This window comes from Pteropus alecto, unplaced genomic scaffold, assembly GCF_000325575.1.
Source record: "Pteropus alecto unplaced genomic scaffold, ASM32557v1 scaffold114, whole genome shotgun sequence".
Classification (NCBI taxonomy): domain Eukaryota; kingdom Metazoa; phylum Chordata; class Mammalia; order Chiroptera; family Pteropodidae; genus Pteropus; species Pteropus alecto.
Window position 1 is genome coordinate 4,872,094 of NW_006435793.1, and position 18,759 is coordinate 4,890,852.

Here is an 18,759-nt window from a genome sequence, read left to right on the forward strand (position 1 = left end):
GCTGGGAGAAGCAGAACCACACCCTATCTCTCTGGGTCCCCTTGGAGAAAAACTACTATTGGGCAAGCTAGCTGTGGTGGAAGTTAAGTTGTCCCAAAGTCAGGGAGACTAGAATAAGCTTGAACACTTTCTGACCAGTCAATAGCATCCAGACCCCTAGCTCTAGAATGAGCCTGGTGGAATGATAACACTATTCCCTACCCATGAATCTTCATTTTTCAGAACCCTGGGTGGGGGGGGCCCTCATCTCAGGGGTTCTCCTCATTACACACATGGGGAAGCTGAGCTCCAGGAGAAGGGGGCCCCTGCCTAAAGTCTTTGAGAGAGGGAAAGGCAGTCCCAGAGCCCCTGGCTTTCAGGATGTGCTGGTAATGATAACAGACCCTGACAAAAACAATTTATTGGGTTCTTAGAAAATCTGATTAAATTCTCCCATTCGCATCCCTCCCCTCCCATTTCAATGATTCCTACAAACAGATCTGGGCCAGGCAGATCAGACCCCTTATCCAGGTGCAGGAATTGGCCCTGCCCTCACTAGCTGTGTAACTTCAGGTCAATTGTTTTCTCTCTCTGATGCTTTTAAATTGAGTATTAGAGAGGACTCACCCAGTTAGGACTGAGAGCGCTGTGTCATCTCTGACTTTTACAACTGAGCAACTGTGTGAGCCCTGTGGACTTCGCTTTGTCTGAAGCAAGAAGTGGGAAATAGGTTGGTCTTGGGTTGTGCGAGTCGATCTCAGGCTCAAGAGCTCTGTGGCAGCCCAAACCAACCCCGGACACCTCAGGGTGGTGGAGAAGCCGGCTTGGAGGAGAGAAAGAGGAGGTGGGAGGGAGTACGTTCCGAATGAAGCCAGGTTTTGTGGCAGAAGACCGAGGTGAACTTTTCTCTGAAAGTGTCTTGGCTCCTCATACGTTATTCTCAACGAGCTTTCTTTCAGTAGCAAAACTTTCAAAGGCAATTCAATTTACATGAGTTCCTTCTTGGACGGTTTCCTTTCCTAGTCTCCCGCCTCTAGCGCTTACACAGAGCCGGGCCCAAAGTCGTGCTGCTGCGGGAGCGAAACCATGCGACTGCTGCGCAGACCGAGGCCGGACTACTTTCAGCGCGGAGCTGTGGAGACCCGCTCCCTGCTCGTCTCTCTCCTGGGCCCATACTCTTGGGCTAGTTAGCTTCGGTCGGCAGGACTGAGGCACAGTAGCCTGGCTTTGTCATGGAAACGCTGTGTAATCTCAGACTAGTAGCGTAACTTCTCTGGGTCGCCGTTTGGTGGACTGTAAGGCTGGCCAGGATTGCAGATCTAGTGGCGCCTCTTGGCATTAGAAGTTCCCGGACGCCGGCCCGCTCCAAGAGCGGTGACTTACCTTCGACCCAAAGGGAAGCTCCTTCTGCCCTGCGCAGCGCACGGTGCGGAAAGGGGGCTGCTCTCGCTGCACAGGTTGGGCAGCCCAACGCTGTCTGTAAGCCAAGAACACCTTCTGTGTGAAATGGGAATCTGAGATATTCCTGATCGGACAACTTCTGCGGCCCCATCCCTCCCCGGCAGCGCTCTAGGGATTCTGTCCAAGCCGCACAGGTATGAGGAGGAAAACTCATTTGTGCGGGCATACCTACCTACCTGGGTTCTTTGATTTAGCAGCATATTCCCCTGCCCCCAATGCCCCGCCATCCCGAGAGTGGCTCTGGAGAGGCCCTTCTGAGAAAGAGGTTCCCGGCCAGCCTTTCCTCTAGCTCCGACTCGCTATGTGACCTTGGACAAGTCGTATCCCTCCTCTGCCCTAGTTCCTCATCTATAAAACGGAGAAAGCTTAGCCTTAGGGCCCTTTTAGCTCAAAGACGTTAGAATCTGAGTTTCCAGGCATGAACTCAAAGAGTGGGACTGGAGATGGAGATATCACTGGCAGTGTCCCTCAGGGCGTCCCCACATTCCCGTCTCTTAGGTGAGAACGCAGAGTCATCACATCGAAATTTAGTCACTTCCGATCCACTGCGCGCCAACGATGGAGCGAATGCGGGGAACCCTAACATCCTGGTCCTTGTTGGCTGTTCCATACTCCAAGACGGGTGGGGTGAGTGCATGTGAAGATCCAAACAGGCAGAGTTCCAGACAAAGGAGAAATAACGCCACCCTAGTGCACACAGCAGCCTCCAGGGCCCCCAGAGGCCCTCCTGAGGCCGTTTCCCGCAGCTGTGCACTGGAGGGGATGGGGAGCATGTCAGGCCGGAAACTTATCTACCGTTAAGGGGCAGCTGGGTCTGGGACAGAAACAGAAGATGAGCCAAGGACCAATCCAGTGTAGGGGTGTGAGAAATGGGGCAGAGGTAGAGAGAGGGGAGGCTGAATGGCCAGTGAGTCCTCCCAGGTTCAACGTGTGCTGTCCTCTTTACAAGCCCAGGTCTGGAACAGGGATCTCAGAAGCATTGTTTTGGTGGATTTATGTTTAATATTAGAGAATCAACGCTTATGAATTCAAAATGGTAGGACTTGGGACCAGTCCCATGAGCTTCTGGGCCAGGAGAGTCTTCAGTGTTTCTACCAGGGTCCTGGCAGACCTAAGTGCTCACAGAACTATTGCCGCCTGTGTGTAGACTGGATGTCATAGCTTCCTTTCCAAAGACCAGTTCCTTTGACTATGGTCCCACGGCCTCACACTCTTGAGAAACTGAGACTCCATGCTCAAAAACCGTGTCCTTCTGGACCATGAGGGTTCTACTATATTTTCCAGCCATTCTTTCTTAAAAGCAACAAGAACTTCCCCAGGAGAGGGAAGGTTGGGTTTTTTCCAATATCTGAAAGCTGCAGCATGGTAGCAGGCCTGGCATGGCTTGGCATGGTCCTTGTAGATAGAATGTGCCCGCCTGCTTCATTTATATAGGACACGATTGGGTTCATTCAGCTCCCAAGAGGCCTTGCATCGGATGCGGAATTTCCCTTAAGGACAGAAGCGTTCCTGCTGCGCTCATCAGTATCCCCTTGAAGCGACTGCCAGCTCTTGGTCTGGGGCTGGAAAGGGGCTCAGGGTTCAGTGCTTTGGCAATCCGATCCAAAGCCTCAGATACTCCCCTCCCCCAGGAGCACCCTGGTTACTAACTTTAAAGGAATGTGAAATTTCTTACACCTCAACACCTCCTTCTTTCGGTTATATCAGACTTGTAGGCTCCAGGGTTATAATGAGGAAGAGGATGGACGAGAGGGTGGCGGCAGCGGCTTAGTAGGCGCTTGATACAATTATGAAATGTTTCCACTGGAAGGAGCCTTCGTTAAAGACTAAGTAAGACAACTCTGCCCATTCTACAGACGAGGAAACTGAGGTCAGAACGGGGCAGGTGTGCGCACACTATGAGTCCATCGCGAGCTGATGACAGATTGCAAGCAGGATCTCCACTGCGCTCCTTGTCTACCTTCAACAACCGTTGTATGTGTTCGTGTGTGTGTGTTTGTGCATTTTCTGGAGACTATTCCACCCCCCGCCCCACTTCTCACCCCCGCCTCGGCTGCCCCCAGTACTTCTGGGCGTCCCAAGGTCCCAACGCCGCTGCGGGGAAGCCAGGCTCCCGCGGGATCTGCTGCGGGACTCTGCCAGCACTGTGTGTATCCCCTCCCCCCGCCCTCCATCCGCGCTTCACTGGCCCTTCGCGCTGCGCGTTTGTCAATGAACGTGGCGCCGCCGCCTGAGCCCCGCCTCCCATTCTCTCCCATTGCCCAGGTATCCGCTAATCAGGCGGAGCCCGCTGCTTGCTCAGCCAATGGGGCGGTGTCTTGGGCCGGGGCCCGCTGCCACCGCTCTGATTGGCTTGATGAAGCGTGATTGGCATGTTAGCCCCCGCCCCGCCCCCGCCCCCGCCCGGAGGGAGGCTGAGCCCCGGGCGGCGCTGTCCACACGCAGCGGGTCCTGAAAGCGGCTCCGGGGCGGCGCGGTGGCGCACTGTGCGCGCCGAGCAGGCGGAGGGCTAGCGCTAGCGGCGGCGGCGGCAACGCGGGCAAAATTGACAGCGGCTCCATCTCAGCATCAGCAGTCCCGGCGGCCTTAGTGGAGGGGACCTTCCGCTCTGTCTTCTGTCCCTCGCTCCAAGCCTGGGGCAGGCGAGGCGGCCATCCCGGAAGAGGCAACTGAAAGACAGTAGAACCAGACTCCCAAGAGAGGGCAGCGGGGCTCGAAGAGTTGGTGGGCGTGAGACAGATACTCAGGAGAGGAGGAGATTGTCTCTGTTGTCCCCATTCCTGGTCCCAGCGATGGGGGAGCAGCGGGAGCCGCAGGAACTTTGAAGGCAGCGGGTCCCGGGGTGTGAGGGCTGCCAAGCTCCCAGGGATTCCGGAATCTCAGCCCCAACGTCAGTGGCGGAAGCGTCTGCAAACCTGCCTGGTCCCCAGCGCCGCCAGAGAGGAAGTTTTTTGCAACTTCGTCGGAAACGTCAGAGAGCCGAGTGAAGAGAGACTGAGGTGGCAAAGGCAAACCCCAGAGACTCAGAGAAGCAGAGAAAGAAAGGATCCGGTGGAGACTGAAGGGTCGAGGAGAGACTCTAGAGGTAGCGAGGCCGCCGAACCAGCCTGGTAGCCTGCGGGCCTCACTGCCCCCTGAGTGAAGCCAAGAGCCGTGTATTCCGCAGGCCTCCTCAAAGCCGCTCCTGCTGGAGAGACCAGGGGTTCCTAGTCCTCCTGGAGGCGGGCCCCTACGCTATGCCCCCAAAGCTGCGGGCGCCTTGGCCGCAGCTACCCAGCCCCGGGTCTGGAGCCGCCGCCTGAGCCAGCCTGGGAGGGAAGCCACCAGGAGTTGGGCTCCCCGCTTCCAGCCAGACTGCACTAGCGCGGTTTTCCGCTTCTAGGCGCAGCTCTCGGCGATCTCCGGCAGGGCTGCTCTGAGAGAGACCTCGAAGCTCCAGCAGTGTTTTCTGATCCCAGCTCGCACAGTGCCTGGCCTGGCGGCGCGGCTCCCTAGCCGCGCTGGGCAGCCCCTTGGCGCCGGGAGGCGGCGGCGTGGGCCGGCCTGCAGTCTGGAGCGCCCCGATGGAAATACACTGTAAGCACGACCCGTTTGCATCCATGCATAGTAAGTAGGCGTCGAGCTCGCTTCTCTCACTCTCCGGCCGGGACGGGATTGGGGGTGCCGGACTGCGGGGCAGGTACTAAGGCCGGAAGGACCCAGGACTTCTGTAGCCGCTCAGTCAAGTTTTCAAAGTGCAGGGCTCCCAGGCAGGGAATGTGGAACAACGTGCCTAGTCGCCCGAGCTCGGAGCACCTGGCACCAGGAATCCCGCCTCCACCAACGCATAATGTAGGCTGCGAGCTGCAGCGTTCTGGCGGCTCTGGCAGCGACATCTCAGCGTGCTGGGAGAATCCTGGCTGGGACTTGGAGAGGGCCCCCGGCTGGGCTAGTTGAAAAGCACAAAGTTGTAGCGAAAGGTCAGTCTGAGTTTCAGAAAGCTCCCCACACCCCAACTCCGACAACGCCTTTTTTCTGCCACAAGGCTGATCAGACGGGCTTGGAGGGAACGTGGGGCCCCAACCACTGTCTGTGTGCTTGTATGTGTGAAGGAAGAGGCTGAGAGGTAAGCGAGGACACCAGGTCCGGAGCTCCAAAGACGTCCTGGAGTTGAGGAGTGGGAAATGAAAAATCAACGAAGTAGAGGGCTCCCTGAGCTGAGCTTTTGCTTAGAAGGCGCCAGTTCATACACAGACCCTTAAAGACACTGTGAAGTCCTTCTCTGCAGGACGCTTGCCTCATAATGGCTTCTTCTCTGCCCCCTTCCCCCACCCCCTCAAAAACCAGGAAGAAGCTATTTAGTCACCATACAGGCGCCCCTGCCTTCTGTAAGACGCCGAATGTGTAGGAGACGGGAAGGGTCATTTTGGGTGCGCACGAGGCTGGCCTGCCGGCTGCCTGACCGGCCCGGATCTGCCAGTTTACCCTTTAGCATAGACTCCTGTGAGATGAGCGCTCCTTTCTCGGTGAGTTAGCGTCGGATTAGATTCGGAGGTTTCAAGTAGATACCAAGTGGAACGAATTGTGTTTTCCTTATGCGCGCTGCAGAGCTGGACTGGAGCAAGGCTCCAGGCTTTGGCGGCATCCAGCCCGGTGCCCAGCTCGGGGCCCAACAGATCGCAGGTCATAGGATTGCTTCACGGCACAGAGACCTCCCCAAGCTAGGTACCCCTCAGATAACCCAGAATCCAGCTTACCCAGCCGTGGGTCCTCTATTTAACAAAGGCAGCAGAGACCCGGCTGGAGAGAAGGCAAGGTTACCCGGGCCAATTTGTCCTTTTTTTCCCCCGAAGGGCCGAGTGGCCTGTTAGGCAGAGAAATGCTGATCTAGGCGGCCGTGGCTGGCTGCCGGCAGGTCAGTTTCTCTTTGTGTCAATTTCCCGAGACAGAGGTAATCCACCAAAGCGGTGCGGAGGTTTGCGCAGAGAAGCCGCTTGCTCCGGTCCCAGCCCAAACGATTCTTCATCGTCTGGGGCCTGTGCCAAAACGGTTTCCAGTTCATGGTGACCCCAGCGCTCCCGGCACTTGTCTCCGGCGCACACTTGATCTGGGCTCGAGGGAGGCTCTGATCTCGCAGAGTGAGCCGAAAACAAACGAGTTAGGGTCAATACTCTGAGAGGTAGGCAAGCCCTTAGCTCAGCCAAGGAGCTATTGGGGAACAAAATAAGGAGGGCTGGCCCCTGTGCATCTCCTCGGCGGGAATCCACATACCCTCACTGCCTCCCTCAGTGCAGAGGGGCACCCCAGAGGTCGTGCCCAAGCCCTTGAGAAGATAGAATCAGACTCGGTGGTCTTCCAGCTGTGTATGGGGATGGAGAAAGCAGCTCCTTCTAGATGTTGTTAACCAACCGCTAATGCCTGTGTCTCTGTCCCTCCTTGTCCCCGGCCTTCATCTGCCCCCTCCTCGAGAAGTGCTCCCTCCTCCCATTTTCAAGTTCCCCGGCAGCACAGTGGGGGCTGGGCCCCAGCCAGCCTAGCTTCCAGAGCTGGCTTCTCTGGAAGTGCCCTTGGTTCTGATGCCCAAAGCTATTTGCTTGCACAATGTAGGCTCGATTTGAGGCCTCAGTTTATTGGCCATTGAAGGGAGTGATGGCACAGACTAGCTCCTAAAAGGTCACTTAGGTAGTAAGGGCTCAAACCAAGTCTTACCTCCTCATCTTCTTTCCTGACTCTGGTCAGTTTCTTCCCCTACCCCTGACCTCCTCCCTCCCCTTTGGAGCAGACAGCTTCTGTGGGAAGGTGGTGTGGGGGAGGGGCAGGCACTGTCAGGAAATGGTCTTCTGTTTTTCTCTGCTTCCACCCTTATTTCAGACTCATCACTTTCATCAGTCTCCTACCTCTCTCTCCAGAGGTTTCCCTGCCCCAGGTATAGCCAGTCTCCTACCTGAGTGTCCTCTAAACCTTTAGTTACACCCATTTTACAGAGTGTGATACTGAGGTCAGAGAGACAAAAGGACTGACAGAAAAGTTCATATGGGCAAAGTTGGAACTGGTTCTTGGGTCTTTAAGGATTCACAGACATGAGAAGGGAGGGACTCAGATTCCAGAGAGAGGAGAGTGGACTGTCTGGGTGGGGACATATGGTTAAACCACTCTGTCTGTTTTAACCATATTTGTATCTATGGCCCGACTGTCTATGTGTGTCAGCACCTGGACAGTCATTTAGAGAGTTCATTAAGGAAATTTCATCCCTATTTTTTCCCCTGTGTTCTTGTAGGCATATTTGTGTGTCCCTTCATTCACCCTCTCAGGTGACACTAGGAGAAATTTCAATGACCCTGTAAGTCCTGGAGTTCAATCTGTGGTTGAGTCAGCAGAGATCCTCTCCCCAAGACCCTGTGCCCAGTTCTGGATGCAGACAGGGCCCCTGGTGGGCAGTATGTCCTTATCAGGGCCTGAGGAGCATTGTGGAGGCCATCCCTTCCAGACCAGAGCCACAAAAGCCCCAGAGGCATCTGCAATTCAACCTTTCTCCTCCTGGCCACCCTCCTCCAAAACCTTCTCTGACAGTCCTTTGGGCGCAGGCCTGTGTTTTCCTTGTATCTGTTTATCTCTTGGTCTTTGCCTTGATTACACTCAGTCTGTCTCTGTGTCATTCTCTCTGTAAATTCTACTTGGCCCTGAAAAGTGTAGCTGAGTCTGTGTCTCCCGTTAGCCTCCCCCATGGGATGAACCCTCACTCAGCTGGAGTCCACAGGAAGTAGAGGCTGAGACTTGAATTCTCAGAGGAGATGCAGAGCTGAACTTGAGGTTTCAGAAAAAAGTTTCCCTTCCACAGAAGTCTCCTGTCCTCCATATGCCCCCTTACTGGGCTTCCTCCATTTTCTCTTCTGGTTTTCTTGCCTCCCACTGTACACCACACTCTCCTTTCTTTTCTTCACCTGTTCTGGCTGATTCATTCCTTTTTCTTCCTCTGATTTTCTAACTTGAAGCTTCCGTTTCTGGCTCCCTTTTCTTACTGTCTGTCTCACTTAGTTCCCACTCTTTGTACCCTTACCCTCATACCTCACTTTTCCTCTGTTCTTTTTCCCATCCTGCCTCCTTTCTCTCAGGCATCACATTTCAATTCTTTCCAATCTCAGGAGACATTGCCTTCTCAGACCACAGTTATAAATTACCTCCCTACCATCTTTGAAATGCTCTATGTGATAGGACTATGATGAGGCAGAGAGGACCAAGTGGGTTTGGGGGCCTTTTCAGGGGCTCCCAGGTCACCCTGGGTCTGGTGTCAGCTTTGGACGTGTGGGTTAGATTCTGAAAGAGTACTGGTAGCCTACTCTTTGTGGTCAAAAATGGAAAGTTTGGGGTTTGTTGTCACCTAGAGTGTCCAACCCTTGGGAGTTTTCCATGATGCAAAATGGTCCCAAAAGCTCACAAATGTTCTGCAGGACTGCTCTTGGAATTTGGGTCTTCTGAAGGTTGCCACTGTGTTTTGGGCAGAAAGTTTAAATTGCCATATACTATGCCATGCACAGTATAAGAAACAAGTAGACCAGGCTATTGCAGGTAGACCACCTGTCTGGACTAATAGATTATCTTAAAAGTTTGCTAAGTGCTCTTAGCTTCCTTTTTGTCCTTTCCGATGAGCTGGTACTAATTTTGAATTTACTTTCTTCTTAAATCCAACCCGTTCTTGAAAGATCCATATGACCCGTTTTTATTAGGTGCTCTCAATCCCAGAACAAAGCCTTCTTAAGGCCCTTGACCAGGGGTGGCTGCAGTCTTTCTGTTTTAGGTATACTATGCAGTTGTGTTCCTAACTGCAAAATTCTGTCCAGGATGGTTTTCCTTTTTCTTATGTCTGGAGTGTTTTAGAACAGCCAAAAGCAACTAAAGCTCATTTTGAAAACCAGAGAGAAATTCTAGCTTAGATCTATAAAATTGTGTTTTTCCTTGAAATCAGCCTGAGCTTGGAAATTTGAGGGTAATATTTAATTCGGACTCTCATGGGAAACTTCGGTGAATTGCTTTGGCAGTTTTTAGGAAATAGGTTATGTTATGGGTGCCTTTTCCCCTCCATTTCAGATGTTGTTTGTGAACCTGGATAGTAGTTGAGCGCTGGGGGGAAAAGCTGAGATGAGGTGGCTCTTTTATGTTTTAGATTTAGAGTGTGTGTGTGTGTGTGTGTGTGTGTGTGTGTGTGTGACCTCTGAGATGCCCTGGCTTCCCTGGTACTGTCCAGGCCCAGGCAATTCTCAGTTTAGGAGATTTCCCCTTTGGCCTCTGAGCTACCAGCAGCATTGGTAAATGCTTGGATTTGGCTTTTGGCTTTTGATAGTTTTTAGCGATGTTACTGGCTGATTAACAGCTAAAGGTCAATGGTATTAGTATACTGGATTACCCTATGTTTACTGGTTTAGCTCTTCATTTACTTAGATTCCTGTTTCCCTCCAGATGGACCTTAATATAAGAGAAGGAAGCTTATTGGGTGAAGGAAATACTATCTTGGACTCCTTTTACTTAAAATCCATCCCAGAGCCCTTGTAAAACCTGGGACTCAGAACCGTCCAGCTTCTTTATTTCTCCTGAACCAACTTAAAGCTCTTGGCAATTGCAAAATACTCCAAAATTTTTAGGAAAACTTCTTTAGAGCAGATTCTGGTGCAGTAGAGTAGAATGTGATCCTCTGACCCATTTCTTTTGTGTGCTCTGAGAGGGTTCAGTGGTCAAATATGCACGTCAGCCTTACATTTTTTGTTTGTTTTTTCCCTGCCAGCTTTATTGAGGTATGGGCCTCACCTTCCTAAAGAAAGGGATTTTTATCAAGGCAATGGTTGAGCTTTGTCTCAGTATCCTTCAGAATACTATTTAAAAATTTAAAAAAGTCCTTAGCCCATAATCAGATTGCTGATTTAAAAAACATTTTCCCCCTGAGATCTTGGTTTGCTAGAGTAGACCCTTTCACTTTTAAAGATGTTTATTAAAAGGAAAAGAGTTTCATTTTTTTTTAAATCTCTTTAAATTCGATATATTTTAAAATGTATTTTCTCTCGAGGATCTTCTTTACACCTCAGTATCACATATGTAAGAAGTTGTGTCCCTAGTAAAGACTGAAGTCTTCACATATTCCATTGTTAAAAAAAGAATTATCAAGAAAATGCTAATAACTAAAGGAAACATAGTATGAGAATGCTTACCCTCAATAGCCCAGTTGACTGACTGAAGACAGACAAAGGCTAAGGTTAATTTTAAAAAGTAATCTAAGGTGCTCATGTAGTCTGCACGATTAGACTCCAGGCTTAAGACATATGCCTGTGGCCATTTCTGATCCGAGGGGCTCTGGTGCTCACAGTGGTGCTTTACCTTCTATATGACTGGTTCTAACCATCCTTTCCCTTGCCTTTTGTTTCTGATCTGTTTCAGGACATGGAGGAGTGAATCAGCTTGGGGGGGTTTTTGTGAATGGACGGCCACTCCCGGATGTAGTCCGCCAAAGGATAGTGGAACTTGCTCATCAAGGTGTCAGGCCCTGCGACATCTCCAGGCAGCTTCGAGTCAGCCATGGTTGTGTCAGCAAAATCCTTGGCAGGTAAAGGCAGGAGCTCCAGGCTTCCCTTGAGTTTTCAAATAACAACCTAAAACACGTCCCAGCAGCTGTCCAATGAGCCAATGTTGTAGTGAGAATCGTGATGACACTTTGCCCACATGCACAGCACTTTAGAGTTTGCAAAACCCTTTCGAGGCCATTCAATTTAAAGTAGCCTTGGGAAACCCCAGTGACACGCGGAATGGGGACTCAGTTAGGAGGGATGACATGTTTTCTGAAAGCCTGATGAATTCTTTCAAAGAATCTAAGAGTAAGTGTTTCTTGAGAATTTCCCTGCCACATCTTAGGTGAGCTCAGGTCCCGAGCAGGGCTGGGTGGAAAACCTACAAGTTGGAATCACCAAAATTACCAGAGTCCAATGTTTCATTTTAATGTTTTCAAAAAAGCATATTTGATTTTTAAAAGTCAGCTGTCATTTTCAGTTTTGGGTTATCATCAACCTTATTATGTTGCACTGCAGTTTTTTCTTTCTGTTTTGTTTCTTTCTTAGTAATAGGCATCCTAAGTATATATTAAATTAGAGAGGGGAAAAAAGCTCAAAGAAACACTAACTCTTCATTCTGACATTTAAAAATTGCCACTTGACCTGGCAATTTGCTGCAAGTAAAATACTAACAATGCCGATTTTCCCAGAGGGTTGTATAGCCTTTAGCACTCCTGTTAATCTTCTCGGGTGAGCCTCCGCACCAAGCAGTTTTGAGATGAGGAAACAAACCTAGAGAGGCAAAGTAACTGACCCAGGTCCAGCCAACCAGACAGTATTCGGGCTGGGAAGAGGGCTTAAGGATTTCCAGACCATGCACATCTCACCATACTCCAAAACCTAAGCCACAGGTTTGTTTCCAGGCTTGTGAAGTTGTCACAGTCTGTCCTGGCAGCCACGAGCAGTCTCGGCTTTAGCTGTTCAGTGCTCTCTCAGGATTTCTCTCCCTGGGTCAGAGAACAACCTTTGTTCTGTAACTTCCATTATGGTTTGAGAACAGATGCCTGAATGGAAAATAAATATTTTGAAGCATGTCAGTGACATCGTGACTTTCTGCTTGTTCTTTCCCTTCCATCTACTGGAATTTGAGAAATTCTCTTAGATGGAGAGAACACCAGTTTCTAACCTTGGGGAACCTTGCTGGAGGCCAAGGGAAGGAGTTTCAGGGCCAGAGGTCTGGCAACCCTTAGGGACCTTGATCCCAGTGTTTTTTCCTCATTCCCCTGCTACCTCAGCCGTGGAGGCTGTGGGCTCTACTCAGCAGCAAATGAACCCCAGCCAGAGAGTTCAAGGAGGAAGGCAGGAAGTCAGTGTGCTGTTCTTGTTAGCTGGTGGTTTTGTTGGGTAGAGGATGAACGTGCGAGTAGAAGAAGAAAATAGAGGAGAAGGAGATAGAGGAAAGAGAAAGAGGAAAAAAAAAAGAAAACAAAGAGAAAAGAGAATGACCAATTTTAAAAAAAAAGAAACAGAAAGAAATAAAGACAAGATAGAAGGAGAGAGAAAGAGAGAGAAGGAAAATATTTTAGATTATCTCAGTGTTAGACTCTGAGAGCCGAATGGGTCTTAGATATCTTCTTGAGAAGCCGCTTCATTATACGGAGGGAGAGAGAAAGAAAAAGAAGGCCTTTCCTTTGTTTTTGCTGAGATATCTTTGCTGAGCCGACATTTTGCTTGCTGTCTGAAATCATCTCAGGGCAAGATGCAGAGCCTTTCTCAGAGGGGACATTTAGATACCCGGTTCTTGTGTCCTGGTGCCCGGAAGCCCTCCACATTTTCCCTGTAGACTGAAGGGGACAGGGACCCTCCCAGGCCCAACCGGCAGCCTTCCGCAGCCCAGAATAGATTTGTCACTAGGTAGAGTGGCACTCGGAAGTTACGCGCCGCTCCGGTGCCTAGCGGTTTAAGTTGTCAACAATAAATTGGAATTTCATAGCTCATTATTTTCATAACTAAGAACCACAGTGGACAAAATGTCACTCTAATTAGAACTGCCTTTTAAGAAACAAGTTCAGCCCTAAAACAGTGTGACTGGGAATTTCTGAACTGGGGCTGTTCCATCCACTATTTTTTTTTTTTTTTGGTCACTGAAGAATTTGATGGGTGCGCATGGGGTGACAGATTGCAGAGAGTGTGTGGTGTGTGGTGGCTGTGGCTTTCAGAGTCTGCATGGTAAGGCAGGCAGTCCCTTGGGCTGACAGAGACCCCCGTCATCTCAAGAAGGTGGCGGTCTGCCAGGAGTGTGGGCATTCAGTGCACAGAGCTCAAGGCTCCGGAGGGGCTTGAGAGGAACAGCCTGGTGGCATGTGAGGCCCATTAAATCCACCCAGAAAGCCTGGCGTTGTCTACTTTCACTAGAGCCTGTCTGGGAGGTTCAGGCCATTTGGAATTGGGTGGTATGTTACACAGGAATAGACACTCAGAGGATTTTAATCCACAACACGTGCTCTTTATATTTTGCAAAGCTTTTTCTTAACCATTTTGAATTTCTGTCTTCACAACAGCCCTGCGAGGCAGGCTGGGCAAACATCCTCAGCTTATTATGCAAATAAGGACACCTTAGGTCCAGAAATGCTAAGTGAGTTGGCTAAAGTCACACAGCAAGTTAAGGTCAGAGCCACTGACTAGCATCTGTACCCCTTTACTCCCAAACTAATGTTCTTTGCGCTGAAGTACACTGTATGTTGGTAGCTGCCGTTCTCTATCGTGTGTAAGCCAAAGGGATGCATGACTGTTTTGCTGAGATGAGAGAATGGTTATTTAGTCTGAATCCTCACTTGACATAGTTGCGAGTTGGGGTTTCTTGGAGTGTCAGGGTTGCCTTCTAAGTGCCTGGCCCATGCGTCAGTCAAAAGGAAGACAGAAACCTCTCATGTCAAGAGCATAGCCTCCTATGGTTGACACTGCTCAGGTGGGATGGGTGGAGAGTCCTGGGCTCTGCCACCCCCAGCCATGCAAGCAGGGCAAGTGCTGGGGGTGAGGGGAGATTTATCCTGCCACCCCTTCAGAGTTTCTGCCTGAATATTGCAGTCCCATTCAACTAACGTTTGTTGGGTTGTCTGTGTGTCTGTAACCTCTGCCCCACAACAGTGCCTGGGACGGTGACTGTCCTAACCGGCACTCAATGACTATTGATTGAGGGAATATAAGGAAAAAATACACGTTAAAATTCCTAGTAAATAGGAAAGCTGTCTACAATTGCAAAGGACTATTATTATTAAAATTTTTACAACCAAAGCAGCAGTTTGATCTAGTGGGAGGAGCACTGGATTCAGAGTCAGCTTTGAAAGCTGGGACTACCCCAAATTTCCAGAAGGGAGTGCTAATCCTTAGTCTTCTAATCCTTGGTTTTCCGTTGCATAAAACTCTACTGGCCTCTCAGGATTGGTGTGAGGATCAAGATAATTCAAGGAAGAGCTTTGTCAACTTTAGAGCACTGTGTCTAAATAATGAGTTGCGTTGATATTAACAAATGACTTTCTATGGTAATTAGAGGCTGTGGAAATTATCGTATGCCTAGATTTAGACACCTTTTGTAGACTTCTGGCAAAAAATATTTCCTTAGATATTTCTAAAAACCTGTTTGTGACTAATAACAAATTTTCAGCAATTAAAGAAAAAGGGAGGATAGGTTGAGTTTTGCCTTATGGTCCAAATTTGTACAGGACTCACTCTTCTCAATGAAAAATAGAATTTCCACTTCCACATCGCTGCTCCCAAATTATTTCATCTGTTTCTAAAATATTCACTAATTTGGTCCTCATCGGACTTATCCAGGCTAAGAATTTCAGCACCTCTTTAAATGTGACCAGTCGTTGTTCTGGGTAAGCTTTCCCACCATCTCATGAGAGGATCACCTCCTTCCCTTAACAAATATGAACTCTTTGTTAGGTTTGAAAATTACCAGTCATTTCTAATTTTTATTTTTATTTATTTTTTTAATTTTAATTTTATTTATTTTATTTTATTTTTTTTATTATGGTGACTTTGGTGAATGAAATCCAGTAGGTTTCAGGTGTACAATTTAACAGTAAGGCGCATATATGTACATATATTGCATTGTGTGTTCACTGCCCATAGTTAAGATTATTTTTTGTCGCCACATATTTGATCCCTTTTATTTCTAAAATGTCTTTTTGTAATTTTAATTTTATTTATTTTATTTTATTTTTTTTATTATGGTGACTTTGGTGAATGAAATCCAGTAGGTTTCAGGTGTACAATTTAACAGTAAGGCGCATATATGTACATATATTGCATTGTGTGTTCACTGCCCATAGTTAAGATTATTTTTTGTCGCCACATATTTGATCCCTTTTATTTCTAAAATGTCTTTTTGGTTAAAAAGAAATTTCAACTACAAAATAATCTCCTTAGCAGGAGGAAGTCAAGAATTCCTCTGTAAATGTTGAGAGAGACATCCAGTGAAGGCTCAGATTCAGAAGAAGAATCAAGTCATTTTTTTCCCCTGAAATGATCTTTCATGGCACTCTTCTCCCTGGTCTCGGTTTTACTGTAAAACCCTGACATCCTATTTGCGTTAACGAGGAAGAGCTGATAGCATGGAAATGTCCTTAGAAACAGCGATTTACCTCAAGGGAGGTCCCTGGAAGAGCTGCTGACTTGTGGTTGGTTTTTTTGATTGCTTAGGTTTCGGCTTTTTTATAACATGTATTTCCAGTTGATTCTAGAATCCAACTCTCCCTTTAATTTTACACCAGAGTTGTTTTTTTTTTCTTACGGAAAAATAAGTTGCATTATTTAGGAGGAAAGGTTTTACAGACGGCAGAGGAATCTGCTAGGGGATGGGAGAGCTGGCAAATTAGAGAAAGAAAGGTAGAAGCCAACTTTCTGGGGAAATTGTAGTTCAGGAGGCTCAGCCACAGTCCTGATTTGGCCAGTGTGTCTTGTGTGACACTGGGCAAGTCTATTAAACTCTATGGATCTCTGTTTTATAGCTGTAGATGGGGATGCATTTATTGATTCATTCAGTCATTCAAAGCAATTATGTGCTTTAGAACTATTGTGGAGATCAGATGGGAAAACTGACTTGAAAGTGTTCTGTAAACTTTAAAATGGTAGATAAATATGAATGAACGAACTTGACCCGTGCTGTCCAATAGAAATATAATGTGAGCCACATATGAAATTCAAAATTTTCTAAAAATACATTAAAAAAGGAAAAAGAAACAAGTACAATTAGTTTAAATTATATATCTTATTTAACCGGATATATAAAAATATTATCATTTCAACATATAACCAATATAAATATTATTAATGAGATAATTTACATCTTTTTTGTACTAATTTTTGAAAATCTGGTGTGTATTTTATGTTTATAGCATATGCCAGTTCAAATGAGCCACATTTCAAACATTCAAAAGCCACATATAGCTAGTGGCTACCGTATTGAATAGCTCAGATCTGGACATTTCCAGGACAGAGTAGCCTGTTATTTTGTTGCCAACATCCATATCGCTGGTTCCTCATGGCTAAGCTCCTTTCTCCTTGGTCCTAGGTATTATGAGACAGGGAGCATCAAGCCTGGGGTAATTGGAGGATCCAAACCAAAGGTCGCCACACCCAAAGTGGTGGAAAAAATCGCTGAGTATAAACGTCAAAATCCCACCATGTTTGCCTGGGAGATCAGGGACCGGCTGCTGGCAGAACGAGTGTGTGACAATGACACGGTGCCCAGCGTCAGTTCCATCAACAGGTGAGGGGCTGCTGCCTGTGGGGGGCTAGGGATCTGGGGGCAGTGGGGGATCCTGGAGGCACTGGGTGTGCCTTATCTGAAGATCTGGTCTCCCCTTCATCAGGACTCCTTAGCTCATCAGACAGGAGGGCTGCTCAGGGGCCGGATGGGTCTTTCTATTGCCCTTCTATTCTCTTCAAAGTGGGCAGGAGTTTGAGGCCCAGGGAGAGGGCCATGCCAGTACCCTGGCTGCTTGAGATTCTTCTGAGCCCAGAGTGATTTTCCATCATTCCCTTTACCATCCTACTCTGTGTGTGGAGCACAGCGAATTGTCCTGATTAGGCCTTTACAAACGTCACTTCCTTGGAAGCCCAGTCTCAAGGTCTTAGCATTGGCCCATCTCAGAGCTTCCCAGGGAGAAAATCCCTGCCTCCAGTTTGGGCAGAGTTTGAGTCGTTGAGTATGGGGAACAGACCTCTGACTTGGAGTTGGGAGGTTTAGCTCCTTGTCCCAGTTCTGCCACAAACTTAACGTGTGACCTTGACAGAGCTCTTTCTCTCTCTGAGCCCAGGGCCCTGGTGGTTCCAGTATAGGTCTGTGATCTCTGAGAGTGATGTCTAGGATGCTAAGATGCTGTGGAGTTAAAGAGTTGCCCTCTCCTCGATTGCCCTGAATCTCATCTGTGGACAGAAAGAACCAGAGAAATGCCATGAGTCTCAGTTTCGGGATCTTCTTAGAAGTCACCACAGCCTCTTCTCCTATTAGTCTGATTCAGGATACGTCTGACAGAACTCTCAGACATTTAAAAATAAGTTCCTGAAAGAAAGTTTCCTAGTGTGGATGGTGCAGTTTCAACTCCGCTTAAACTCACAGAGTCAGGGATAAAGTTGTGAGACGAACAGAGACGATTGTCCTGGAAACTCCACAAAGAGGAGAGAAACCAGCAGACTGAAAACTTGAGTAGCTTCCATTTCTTCAAGGTCATGCTCTACCCTTGTCAGTGCAGAGCCTCTCTGGGCTCATCCCCAGACAGGAAGAGTGGTCGTACTAGAATGTCTCTCAGATCCTCTCTGGTCCCGACAGTCCTTTCTTCTATAATGACTCAAGTGCACAGAATCACTGTGTGAGTACATGTGCTGACATTTTGAGTCCTGCTATTTCATAAACCGTTAGCCTGTTTTTCTTTTCTCAGTAAACCTTTATCTTGGCTCTGACATCATGCAAGCTGCTGAGAAGAAAGAAGGGAACCAGGCACACAGTCCCTTAGTCTCTGTTCTAGGGTGGCTTCTAGTCCAGGCTGGGATTCTGGCATGCACTTAGAGTTCTGGACAGCCTGAATTAGGCACAAAATGACAACTATTTTGGTAGACTTGGGAGGCATAACCCTGTTCTTTTTCTGGATTATGAGGGCCTCCAGTATGTTTTGTGAGTCCCCTGCTTTTGGCTTATTGCAGGATTTCTATGACACAAAGCAACACGATTTTTTTCCCCTGAGTCTCCAAAAGGCCTAACATGGAGCGAAGCACGTACTGCCTAGAGCTGTGAAGTAGTCAGCCTGCTCTGCAGAGGAACCTCCACCAAACCCGTGGTCAGGCTTTGGGGACCCACAGACTTCTCAGTGTAGGGTGTACATGGAATTGGTGGTTCAAAAGATAACTTAAGGTTGTCTGTGGGGGTCTCAAACTTTAATGCCTATGTGGAGCTAGGCAGATAACGCAACAAATGAAGCAGGGCATAAGACGATAGGGGAAGGTTGGGTCTGTGGCAAACTAGAAACACAAACTCTATGGAAGGAGCAGTTGCTTTTCAGCTCCAGCTGAATGCTGCCGGGAATGTGGGCCCAAGGTTTGCCACCTTTTTTTTCCTATTCTTAAAGAGAAGCCGGAAACTAGGACTCGTGTGTTTGTGTGTGTATGTCTGTGTGCTTGTATATATGAAATCTGTATTTTTAAATGGTGACAACTAATTTCAATGAAAAAAAAAAAAGCCAAGTATAACTTATTTGCCATGCTCCAGCTTATATCCTCTGTAACACAGGATGAAAATTGTTTTGTG

At 48.3% G+C, this 18,759-nt stretch overlaps 1 protein-coding gene across 3 annotated transcripts in view; it reads left to right on the forward strand.

Moving 5' to 3' along the window:
• The window catches only part of PAX5 (paired box 5), a 169,566-nt gene that overhangs the window by 2,483 nt on the left and 148,324 nt on the right, over window positions 1–18,759 (forward strand). For all 3 annotated transcript variants that reach the window (XM_025046549.1, XM_025046550.1, XM_025046551.1), the window contains exons 2-3: window positions 10,843–11,008; window positions 16,528–16,725. In XM_025046549.1, the coding sequence (XP_024902317.1) occupies window positions 10,843–11,008; window positions 16,528–16,725 (364 nt within the window). The remainder of the gene's footprint in view (window positions 1–10,842; window positions 11,009–16,527; window positions 16,726–18,759) is intronic.